Below are 12,180 nucleotides of genomic sequence, written 5' to 3' on the forward strand. Positions count from 1 at the left end.
GTGGTTTGCCTATAGTTTTCCCTCCCTCCCTCCCCCTCCCTCTCCTCTGTGTGTGTGTGTGGGGGGGGGGGGTTGTATCTTCCCTTCCTCTTGACCCTTTGCTATGCTGTATCCCTGGCCCAAGATACGCACTTGATGGGAGCCAAGACATTCTGTTTTCCCTCGGTCTGACCAGCCAGGGTGCAGGCTTCTCTCCCTGTCCTAGCTCTGCGGTGTTTCCGGGTTGCCACCCCGCCCCTACTCCCTGCTCCAAGGCCTTGTCGCCTCCCATCGGCTTCGCTCAGCGCGGCCTGCTTCCTGAAGCCTGCCGGCCCCAGCTAGCCTTGCTGCGGCAAGGAGGAGAGCTGAAGGGCTTGGACTGCGAGAGTAGGACTGTGAGCAGGCCCATCCTCCCGGCCCACTGTTCCCAGTCTCCGGGTCAGTACTGGATTCGATTTCATCCATTATCCCTTATAAATTAAAACAACACTACACACATCTGGAGGAAGACTTGAAAGCAAGCGAGAGAGGGAGGCAAACGCCCTCCTCCCCTGATCTCCCCCCTCCCACCTCTCCTCTGCCCCTTTGTCCGAATCACAAAACCCTAAAGGTTGTTCCACTTGGGAAGGCAGTGGATAGGTACATTTCCGCAGCCCCGAAATGCCACTTTTATGGCCCTGTTTGTCTCCCTGCTTGAGGTTCTGAATGGGGCTGAACAAAACAGCAGCGCGGAGCTGGCTAGACGTCTGGGCTTAATTGTTTTATGGTTTAAATAAGGTGGACACTCTTTCCTTTGAAATCGGATTATAGGAATGTTTTGTCTATGGCCCACGGAGAACAGGACACCGCTGGCTGTGAGGGAGAGAGAGGTGGAGAGGTGGAGAGCGCGCGAGGTGGAGGGCTGGGCTACCAGCCAGGGGGCACACAGGCTGCAGAAGTCCGAGGCCCACCCTAAGGTCCTGCCGGCGGGCCTGCGGCGGCATCCGCGGTGTGGGATGGGCCGTGCGGGTCTGCATCAGGGTAAGAGGACCGAGGAATTCGGGGTGCGCGCCGCGGGGCAGGAGGTCGTGAGTTCTTCGGGTCGTGCGTCCGCTAATGCGAAGGTGTTCCAAGGCTTGAGAAGCGTCTGAATGGGGAGGGAGGGGGTGGGAGTTGCGGCTTTCTTTTGCACAATGTCTCTTAATTCAAAGAAAGAGGGTAACACAGAGAGAACACTGTGGTACCTTTCACAAGGTTTATTTCAATAATTTAGAAAACAAGGGCATAGCGGTGCAGTGGCAACTCCCTGTGGGGAACCCCCCCTCTCTTTTGCATCCATTTGAAGGTTCCTTCTTCCTCCTTCCCACCTTTGGACCCAGCCTGGAGCTCTGCTGGCTTTTCCCCGGCCGTAATGCATTGGACAAAGTGGACACGAGGTGGCGCTGTTGCTCAATGTTAGAGGCAGTCGTGTCCCCAGCCCGCCTGGTCCTCTGACATTTGAGGCCCGGCTGGGAGCCGCCGCAGGAAGGCCCCGCGCCTCCGCCTGGCTCGGCCCCGCGGCTCATAGCGAATCAATCCTCTCACCTGCGAGGTGTAAATAATTCGCGAGTGGCAGCGAGAGATGGGCCCTGGCTCTGCCAGGGAGCTCTGCAGGGGAAAGAGGGCAGGCATCAAAAATAATCGCTTGCAAAGGAGATAAGTGCGTAGCAGGCAGCGCATAGTTAACACAGGGGGGAAAAAAAAAGAAAAAAAAAAAAAGAATGACCCGGACAAACGAACATAAATCCGTGGTACCTAAAGGGCGGTGCAGGTCTCGGGAGAGGGACAGAGACGGCCCCGGCGCGTGGATGGTTGCTTGCGGTTTCTTTATTTCCAGTCTTAGGGAGCGAAATAAACCAGATACATGCAAAAGTAAAAAGCAAAAAAAAAAAAAAAAGTAATAATAATTTTTAAATAAACGAAAGGCGAGGGAATCCGTCAAAAAGGGAAAGCAAGTCCAACCAGGGTTTGCAGGACTGGTGGGTTCTCAGGGCCGGCAGCGGTGGCGGGACAGTGGCATTCCAAGACACAAAGGCCCGGAAGAATAGCTCTGTGGCAGGGTTTTCGCTGGACCATAAAATGTCGAAATAGACCCCCACCCCCTAAAAGATAAGGCACAGGCCCCCGAGCGGATACGGCCCTCTGAGCCTCCTCTTTCCAGGCAGAGAAGAAGTATTTATGACAGTGCCCGGCGACCCAGGTGCTTGGGAGCCCAGAGTCCCCCTGTTCAGCCCCACACCAGAGTAGGCTGTGGGCTCCTGGGACCCGCAGGGCTGAGCCAAGGATGCAGTAGGCTGGTGGTAGACATGCCCTGCAGTGCCCTCCACTGTCCTGGACTCTAAAGAGGTCTGCTGCCCTGGCACAGTCCTCATCTGACCTTCCCTGCTGTTCCAGGGCCAGAGTGCAGTGTGTCTAAGAGTTTAAACAGTCCCTAAGTCAAATGGGGGTGAGTCCTTTAAATGCAAAGGTTCCAGGTCGAGTTTCTTGTGTGGACACCAGTGAATCTCTTCTAGTAATCTGTCTGAGAATGACCGTTCCCCAAGCTATTATTTAGTTAATAGAGGGGCAACGAGAGGGCTGCTACTCCTTCCCTGCACTGCCATTCTCTCCTCCAGCCCCAGAGCTCAGCTCCGGATGGGAATGCAGAAAGAAAAGATCTGGTTTTCTAACCACCTCCTTCCTCAGTCAACCCTAAATCCCCAGGATGTGAAATAAAAACAGGCCGTATTTTTTCTTCATCATGCAAAAGACCAAAACCTGCATCTGTGTTTGTCAGGCATGTTGTGCCTAGCGTGCACATGTGCACATTTTGAAGTGGCAATGCTCCCAGGAATGTGTATGCCAGTGTACAATGAGCACACACTCGATGTGTCTCAGGATGAGAGGGTAATAGAACACCTACAGTGTGTGTGTGTGTGTGTGTGTGTGTGTGTGTGTGTGTCTGTGTGCCTCTGTGTGTGTGCTCTGAGTGTGCCCCAGGATAGCCTTGTGTGTCACACACAACCTTACACACTATGGAGGAGGAGGACAGGAGAAAATTCATTTTCATTCATCTTCAATCATAGACATACAGCACACATATACATGCTTCTGTCGTTTTCTCTTTTTTTCTCACTGTGTTAAGCCCACAGGATGGTACATACACACTATATGGCCAGTGGAAGGTGTTGATGGACCAAGGTTCTTTTCCCCATTAGAATTAACTCAAATTTCTTCAATTTTAGGGATGGGGGAACCCCCAGAGAAAGTGAGGGTAAATATTTAAAGAGTGTCTGTTGACAGCTCCCACCCACATCCTGGTCTGGGCAGCTTGCCTGGAGAAGAGGTGGGTGCTCAGAAGCCAGGCTGGGCTGGCATTTCCTATGGGGTGGTGGTATGTAGAGACAAGTGAGAGGCCTACTCTGGCCCTCTTCAACCCTTCAATACAGATAGAATTAGCCTCCTAGGAAGCATCTGGAGTCAGTCCAGCCAGAAGCCAGGGACACACAAGCTATCCCTCCCTTCTCAGTCCCCATAAATAGCTTTGCTCTCAGACCCCCACCCCCCAGCCAAGCTCGAGGCTATTGCCTGGGTCGCCTGCTCCCTGTAGGAACTGCTATCTGAAGGGACAGTGTGACCCTGCTGGGGTATATGGAGTAACCCCCTCCCCCCCGCGCTCCTCCTCTTCATCCATGGCAGTCAAGGGAAAGAGTATTGAAGACAGGGTGGCTTCAGACCCTCAGACCCAGGGGGAGGGGGCAGAGGATGAAGGGTCTCCTTCCTGAAGTGTTCATTCCTCCTCAAAGACATAAGGACCCCCTAGGGAGCCCACCTTTCGGGTTAGGGTCTCAGCTCTAGCTTGTTGACATTCTCCCCCTGGGGTCTTCTACCTGTTGAGGTAACCTGAGTTGACCCTATGCCTTAGGAATCTTTCAGGAAGGAAAAAAGGGTACCTTCAAATAGGAGTGCATACCTTGGAAAAGCTGGCCTTGGTCATTAGCTGGGGCTGGCTCACCACCCCTTACACACACCACACCCCCATCCCTCCCCTCTCCTCCCTCCCCTTTCTCCAGGCTCCCGGTCCCCCCCAGCCCTGAACCCCTCAACTCTCTCTCTCTCTCTCTCTCTCTCTCTCTCTCTCTCTCTCTCTCTCTCTCTCTCCTCTCTCTCTCTCTCTCTCTCTCTCCTCTCTCGCCTGTCTTCATGTCGTGGATTGATGAACGCGAATCGCGTGTAAGCGCCGCCACCGCCGGGAGTCTGAGGAATTCGCCTGGGCTGTTAAAGGAAGGAGCTGAGTGAGAGCTAGCGCGAGCTCTACCTACCGCCAGTGAGCAGAGCCGCCGCCTCCGCCTCCGCCGCCGCCGCCCGCGCCGACCCCGCAGCTCCGCACCGCACCGCACCGCACCGGGCGCCCCCCGCCCGCCCGCCCGCCCAGCCCCCAGCCCAGCCCAGTCCGGGGGAGCCAGCTCGGCCCGGGGTTCGATCCCGGGGGGAGGGGAGTTTCGGGGGTACCGGGGCGGGGGAGCCGGGAGCCAGAGGGGAGGGGGCCCGCGGGTTTTCATGTACCCAGCATGAGCTCCTACTTCGTCAACCCCCTGTTCTCCAAATACAAAGGCGGCGAGTCCCTGGAACCGGCCTATTACGACTGCCGGTTCCCCCAGAGCGTGGGCCGGAGCCATGCGCTGGTGTACGGGCCCGGCGGCTCGGCGCCCGGCTTCCAGCACGCCTCGCACCACGTCCAAGACTTCTTCCACCACGGCACCTCCGGCATCTCCAACTCGGGCTACCAGCAGAACCCGTGCTCGCTGAGCTGCCACGGAGACGCCTCCAAATTCTATGGCTACGAGGCGCTCCCCAGACAGTCCCTTTATGGGGCTCAGCAAGAGGCGAGCGTGGTGCAATATCCCGACTGTAAATCCTCCGCCAACACTAACAGTAGCGAAGGACAAGGCCACTTAAATCAAAACTCGTCTCCCAGCCTCATGTTCCCATGGATGAGACCCCACGGTGAGAAGCCTCCTTTTCTCTTTTCCCCCTATGGTCTCCCGCGCTCCGCTCCGGGGTCTTCCTCCCCCCTCCCTCGCCTCTTTTTTTTTGTCTACCCTCTTTTTCCTTTCTGACTTTGGGGGTCTCTCCCACCTCCACCTCGGTGCCTGTGTGGGTTTTTGGAGGTTGGGAAGGCTTGGCTGAGGGTGGGGAGAAGGTCTTGAGTCATGGTGGGGACTGGGGTGAAGATGGAGGGAATGATGACGTGTGGGTGCAAAGGGTTAAAGATTGGTCCTCCATTTCTGTCTGTCTGTGTCTCTCCCCGTCTCTAAAGTCAAAGTTGGCGAGGTGGCTGGGAAAGAGGACCCTGAGGTTATCAGTCTTTGTAGTTGATGACCAGTTTCTCCAAAGACAGAAGTCCAAGACAGTGGCCAGGCTGTCTTGGGTTGAAAAAGCAGACCCCAGACCCCATGTGTTTTCTAGTTTAACCAGAAAGAGAGGTGAGACCCCAGGGACGGGCATTCAGGCTCTTCAGGGGACCCATGGCCTGATCTCAGAGAACTAACCTGAAGGCCACTACCCCAACTTTTCTGTATTTCCTCCAATTGGAGAGAAAATGGGCAGCCTGAGAAGAGAGGGAAAGAGTGCTCACAAGGAGAAGGGCATGCAGATTAGGGCTCTCTGAGATTCAGGGAACCCTAGCCAGGAACTTTCCAATCAAGAGCTTTGAGGTCTCTTGCAAAGGGGCTCAGGTCACGAGCCCCTCTAAGGGTGGCCCCTCATGGCCCAATTTCGAAGTACAGGGGGAAGCGATAAAGCCACAAGTTCCGGCAGAGATGGCCTGTGATTTATTTGCTGGTCTCCAGTTAGCAATCAGGCAGAGTCGTGATAGATTCCAGGAGATCAATTATTTTTCTTATTGGAAAAGCATTAGGCAGAAAGAGGCAAGGAAAGAGAGCAGTGAACAGAGCCCCCCCACCCCTTTAGCCCCTTGCCTTTTCCTTTCTTTTGAAAACAGATTGTGACCCTAGCCCAGATCACTAAATGCCACTCTGCACTTGTAAACAAAGCTGCAAGGGCCAGTTTCCTGAGCTACAGTTCTGGTGGGATTCTACAGGGCTCCTGGGGTTTTCATGGGGGTCCCCTCAAGCTCCTGCCCCACCCTCACCCACCTCCTGAGGTCAAGACAAGCCAAAGCAACCCCCAAACTTTCCTTTCCTTGCTTGCTTACTGCTATGGCCTCATCCTCAGGAGGGAGAGGAATTGGGGACTCTAGGGGCAAAACTTTAGGGGAGGCAGAGTAGCAAGGGAAATGGAGCCCCACTACCACAACCCAGACATAACCAGACTGGGGTTCTGTTCTGTCCAGCTCCGGGGCGGCGCAGTGGAAGGCAAACTTACAGCCGGTATCAGACCTTGGAACTAGAAAAGGAGTTTCTCTTTAATCCTTATTTGACACGCAAGCGCCGGATTGAAGTCTCTCATGCCCTGGGACTGACCGAGAGACAAGTGAAGATCTGGTTCCAGAACCGAAGGATGAAGTGGAAAAAGGAGAACAACAAGGATAAACTGCCTGGGGCCCGAGATGAGGAGAAGGTGGAGGAAGAAGGAAACGAGGAAGAAGAGAAAGAAGAAGAGGAAAAAGAAGAAAACAAGGACTAAGCAAAAAGAGAAAATCACCCCCCTTTTAGCAACTCCCTTGAAGTTTCGTTTTATGGTAGCAGATAAATTGAGAAGTTTACGACTGTCATTTGCTTTTATAGAGAATAGAATGACACTCACAACTCTAACTACCTGTCAGATACTTGCAGCTCGGGTTTTATTACCTTTGGACTTTCCCCGTTCTTTATTTGTTTGGGGGCTGAAGGGGGGGGAGACCCGAGACATAGCAGAAAGTTCTGAATGAATCTCTGTATTCTGCTCCTTGCCCAACACACACACACACACACACACACACACACACACACACACACACACACGTCCCTACTTCTGCCTTCTGAGTCCTTCCTGGATTTTAAGGTCTGAGTCCTGGCCTTCTCTCCCCCTCTGGGTCTCTGCAGCCCCTTCTCACCACATTCCCCACCTCCCTGTTTCTCTGGTATTTATTTTAAAGAAGAGTCCCTCAAAATGTGGAAGAGGACTCTTGGCTTTGCTTGTATCAGATTAGAATACTGGAGTTAATTTAAAAAAAATAAAGGGAAGAATAAAAGAAAGGAAGGAAAAAGAAGGATGAATAAGGAAGATAGCAAGGAAGATCCCCTCCCCCTTTCTAAGGCTCCCTGTTTAGAAACCCCATGACTTTCTCCAGGAACCTAATGGAAACCTGAAGATGTGGGTCTTTCTCTAATACCTCTTCCTAAGGGGGTCATTAGAGGCCTGCATTATCATTGAAATCCTACCTAGCCATCCTACACTCACTGGGACCCATGCCTTCCTTGCCTTTGCTATTTGATGTCTGTTCTTTTGGGCCCAGCTTCCTGGCTTCCTCTGGGCTACACTAGTGTTTGCGCTCAGAAATCACCATAATCATGAAAATAAATAACAATAATAATAAATCTTTAACATACTACCTAAAGGGAACCTGCAATAATCTTGAAAAAGAAAAAGAGAAATAAAAAAATCCTACTATAGGAGCAAAAAAAAGAGAAAAATATAAAAATTAAAAAAAAAGAAAGAAGGAAACCTCCAACGTATTTTATCACTACCTATAGAAAGACTTCTGCTTTGAGAGTACTCGTAATGCGGTTTTGTTGTGTTTGTTGCTGCTTATTTCACTAAGAAAAACCCAACAACTGAGACTGCCTAGCCCGCCGGTCCTGTGCGCTTTTATTGTGCTTCTAACCCCAGTAGAATAGAACTAAACTGCACTGAATGTATAGTTAACTCTGTCTTGAATTCTCTGTTTATGCAATGTGCTCGAAAAGAAAAAAAGCGTTAAAATATATCTATAATAATAATTTTTGGTTATTTGTCTTTATGTCCAGCTATGAATGTAGATTTGTGTCCCTACAAACCTGTTCCTGGTCCAAGTACTTTGTATTGTATACGTGAGTCATAATTAAAAACAGGAGAAAAATATTTCAACTGGAATGACTTGCTTTTTCTCCACAACTCTCTCCCATTCTGTTTCTTCTTATTCTCTTTTCCCAACATTGATCCACAGATCAGCTTTTGCGTGGTAGACCTCATGTGGAGAGAAGTCTGGGAGGGAAGAGGGCAGGCAGGGCTGGGACAGCAGGTGACAGAGGTGAGTGGGTGGAGAGGAGGAGGAAGAAGGGGTATATCAGTACCAATCCACAACAAAACAAAGGGGCGCTGGTGGTATAGTGCCGAGCATAGCTGCCTTCCAAAACAAAACAAAGTGTGCTAATAGATGGTAGGACCTCAATGGGAATAAACATCTCATTCATTCACCCTCTTCCTCTTCATCTCTGGGCTGTGCCCACACAAAGAATCTGTCCTATGCCCTTGCTGTGTCTCCTTTTCTTTCAGGGGCCAAGGATGAGGCCTTGGGTCCTTTCTGATCTCCACCTATCCCTTACATGTGGCTGACCCTTGCACCCAGCACAGCATTGGAACAGAGAAGCAGATGAGGAGAGTGTGAAGCTCAGGTAGCTGAGCTCTCAGGAGGGCTTGAGTGGAAAATACCTCTGTAGGGGTGAGGAAGCTTCAGCCTGGTGGAGAGAAGGGGCAGTGGATGAGCTGGTGGACCAAGCAGCCTGGATCTCCTTCCTGAAATTCAAATTCAGCCAGCACACTGGGCCATTACTGACACCCAGCCCTCTTGTCCACTCCAATCTCTGTTCTGGCTATTTGAAGCCAGCTCCTGACAGGCTTCAACTTGGCAATTGCTCAGCTCCCATAGTGTGCAGATCAGTGGCCTGGGACAGAGGACCTGCTCAATGAACAGTCCCTCAGCTCAGCGGTAGCAAAGCAAGGAGAGACCCCACTGGAATCTATACTTCCCAACGTAAAGAGTTGGAGGCTCAGGGATCCATTCTTGCTCATTTCTCTCTGGAGGGTCTTAGACACAAATCTGTTTATGTCAATAAGATTCTGGTCAAATAATCTCAAATTCCAGAGATACAAGACCTCTGACTCAGCCAAGAGAGGGGGAAGGGGAGGAGTGAGGATCTTCTGGTCTTTAAAACCAGACCCCTAAAGACTGAGGTATTTTTGAGACCAGATTCTCATATTCTCTTGCTCTCTCGCCCCCTCTCTCACATTCTCATTTTTATTCTAGGCCCTAGCCAAGTATTTCCTGGGGTCCAATCTTTGGCTCCTATGAAAAAAATGGTACAGGATTTGGTCAGACGATGTTCTTAGGATGTTCTTAGAGGTTCTGAGTCCAAGAGAGGCTGGGTGGGGGGAGCGGGTGGAATGTCTGTCTGGAGACAACTTTGAGCAGGAACCTGGGGCAAATGTACCGACCCTGGGGATCGCTGCCGCCACCCAGGTGACCCCTTTTACTTTGGAAAACATAGGTTATTAGATCAGGAGGCCTGAAAAGGGAGCATTTTCCTCGGACCCTAAGCCTTTCCACCAGACTCTGAGAGATGGCTGAGGGAAGGCCATTTTATTTTTAATGGTAAAATGATGATCGCTATGAATAAAAAAATATCTGGCGCAGTAGCTGAATGGGATGCATCGTGCCTTAAGCTGCTCTGAAGGGCCTTATCGCTCCCCTCAACACACACAATACCAAGTGCCCCATTCGTCCTTATCGCTCCCCTCAACATACACAACACCAAGTGCCCCATTCGTCCCAGGCTCGGTTGCTCTGCAATGTCCGTGGCCCCAAGCCTGTCGCGTCGGAGGGCGGGGTGCGTCTGGCGCCCGGCTTTGCTAGAAATGTTGGGCAAAACGAGGGTCAGACGGAAAGAGCCCCGGCAGCCTCCTCACGAGGCATCCGCTCCCCTGGCCCCCCCCCCCCGCCCAACGCCCCTATTTTCTCGTTTGGAAAGAAAATGAGGTTAAAACCCCGTTTTATGGGCGAACGTAATTGCGAGCGGGATGCATCCTCCCAAATGCTGCCGCCGTCCCATTACCGGAATGGGTACCATTCGGCTGCTGCAGCTACGACTTTCCCTCAGTCTTTACTTTTTTATTAGCCAATCAAAGTGGCTTCCGAAAGCTATTTGTGATTTGTGAAAAATAGTATCTTTCAAAATGCTGAGTTGAAGCATCTCGCTCATTTCGCTTTGGATTTATTATTCTAATCTCAACGCTAGAGACCGGATAATGCAGCTATTAAGTTAGGGGGCAAATTCGTTTCTCTGGTTTAAATTTTTTTTTTCTTGGCATTTTCTTTCCCTCCCCACTCCCCTATTGCTGAAGCCAAGGGAAATGCGGGCTTTGGAGAAATTTGGGGCGCTGCAGTATAGTGTGTGCCTAAAGGGCTCCTTGGTGAACCCTTCCTTGCATGGGAGGGTGGATTGGCCTCCTCGGTCTCATCTTCCCAATGAGATGCCCCAGCGACTACCTGGCAGCTGAAAAGTCACCCCCAGCCTCAATTAGGGAGGACAGGTTGTGCCACGGTGTAGAAGTGAAATTTCCGGCGAGCTGCCCGCAGTGCGGTCCCATTCTCCCCGCTGCCCATTGTGAAAAGCTGGGCCAGGGCTTCCCTGTCGTAATTTTTAACTACCTGTTATAAAATTTATGGGTGGGTTTGTAAAAGAAACGAGGTCTCCGCATCCGGCTGAAGGAACTGCTTTGGTTACTGTGGAAGAAGTTTGGGGAGGAGGCAAAGGTATCCCCAGTTGGTTGGGGTGGGGGAACATTTAGCCTGTGAGGTTCCCTTGTCAGCCCAAAGCCAACCAAGGGCTGCTCACTCTCAGAGCCGCAGCCTTGGGGAAAGTGGCTGGCCCACCGGCAATCGTATCTATGGGAGAATGTATTCTGGACTCCTCACACTGGCTCATCACCAAAATTAGGAGTCTGGAGAAATGGGGTGTTTAGAATTTTAATGCAGAAGGTGGAATTCAAGACAATAATTTTTTTAAATAGGTCCTCTGAAACCAGGTTCCCGCTGCTCAGATATTAAACTAGATTTTTTTTTTTTTCTGAAAAAAGGCAGGTGTGTGGGCAACTTGAAAAGATCGAAAGGTTTCATACTGTCTTGCACCTCAAAGAGTAAGGAAGTAGGGACAAGGATCTTGGGCCTTAATCTTGTTTTCGATTCTCAAAAGCTTGTAAGTTGCCTTTGGCATCTGCCAACAAGACCTGGAGCTATGGATGATGGTCTCTGGGGTGGGGCGCGTCATCCTTTTGAAGAAAGGGACCACCTGGAGATGAGGGTAGCGAGCTGAGGGTCCTGCTTCCTCCCCGGACGGCCCTCGGCAGGTCCAGTCTCAGGTTCATTAGACTCGTGACGGGCCAGCTTAGCTGGGAGGCTGCTAGCAGCCTGCTCCTCTCGGATAGGGTCCTGTCCAGGGTATCTGGGTGGGCAAGATGGGGTCCTCTTCCTAGAATAAAAGGTAGAAGTAGGGAGGCTATTTCTTCCAGTCTCTCCACTTTATCAGCCTTCATTGCCCCAGGGCTGGAAATCTCTGCAAACCTTTGATTTTTCCCCAGATCCAGCCTTACTACCCCCCATTTATTAAGGAAAATATTAAAATTTCGGCACAGCAAAAGAAGGCAGCCCCCTCCCCAGCTCCTGTACCCTTCCTTCTTCGGTCTCTATATTCCCCCCCCACACACACTCTGCTCTAGCAGTACTAGCTGGGCCATAGGGAGTGGGCAGTGGGTGGGGGTGGGGTGGGGGCCGGGGGATGCTCCCTTTCTGAAAGAATTGGGTAAACATGGCGACCGTGGCGCCCATTTGCACACGCTACACAAATGCATCGCATTCCCGGTTGTTTGCAGAAAATTTACAGCTGAGTAATAAAAGTTTACGATCGACTCACAAGTTGGATTGGCCACAAGAAGTCATGTGGATTCCATCCATGAACGTGAACTTTTTATTGTGGTTTGTCCGTTCGGAGCGCTCCGCAGAACAGTCCTCCCTGTAAGAGCCTAACCATTGCCAGGGAAACCTGTGCTGGGCGCTCCCTTCATTATCAGTATTTTTTTAAATTAATTTGATTAATAATTATTTTCCCCCATTTAATTTTTTTTCCTCCCAGGTGGAGTTGCCGGAAGCTGGGAAGGGCAGGGTGGGAGGGGAGAGGCAGGAGTTGGGGGCACCTCTCCCTCTCCCTCTACCCGACCCTCTGGCCC

At 51.5% G+C, this 12,180-nt stretch overlaps 2 protein-coding genes across 4 annotated transcripts in view; both read left to right on the forward strand.

The window, feature by feature from the left end:
- The window catches only part of Hoxc4 (homeobox C4), a 64,273-nt gene that overhangs the window by 14,424 nt on the left and 37,669 nt on the right, over positions 1-12,180 (forward strand). The gene's annotated exons all lie outside the window — the stretch shown is intronic.
- Hoxc8 (homeobox C8) lies at positions 4,548-7,884 on the forward strand. The gene is made up of 2 exons (XM_004649915.2): positions 4,548-4,983; positions 6,332-7,884. The coding sequence occupies exons 1-2, from the start codon at positions 4,548-4,550 to the stop codon at positions 6,622-6,624; spliced, it is 729 nt and encodes a 242-aa protein (XP_004649972.1). The 3' UTR covers positions 6,625-7,884.

Source organism: Jaculus jaculus, chromosome 6, assembly GCF_020740685.1.
Source record: "Jaculus jaculus isolate mJacJac1 chromosome 6, mJacJac1.mat.Y.cur, whole genome shotgun sequence".
Classification (NCBI taxonomy): domain Eukaryota; kingdom Metazoa; phylum Chordata; class Mammalia; order Rodentia; family Dipodidae; genus Jaculus; species Jaculus jaculus.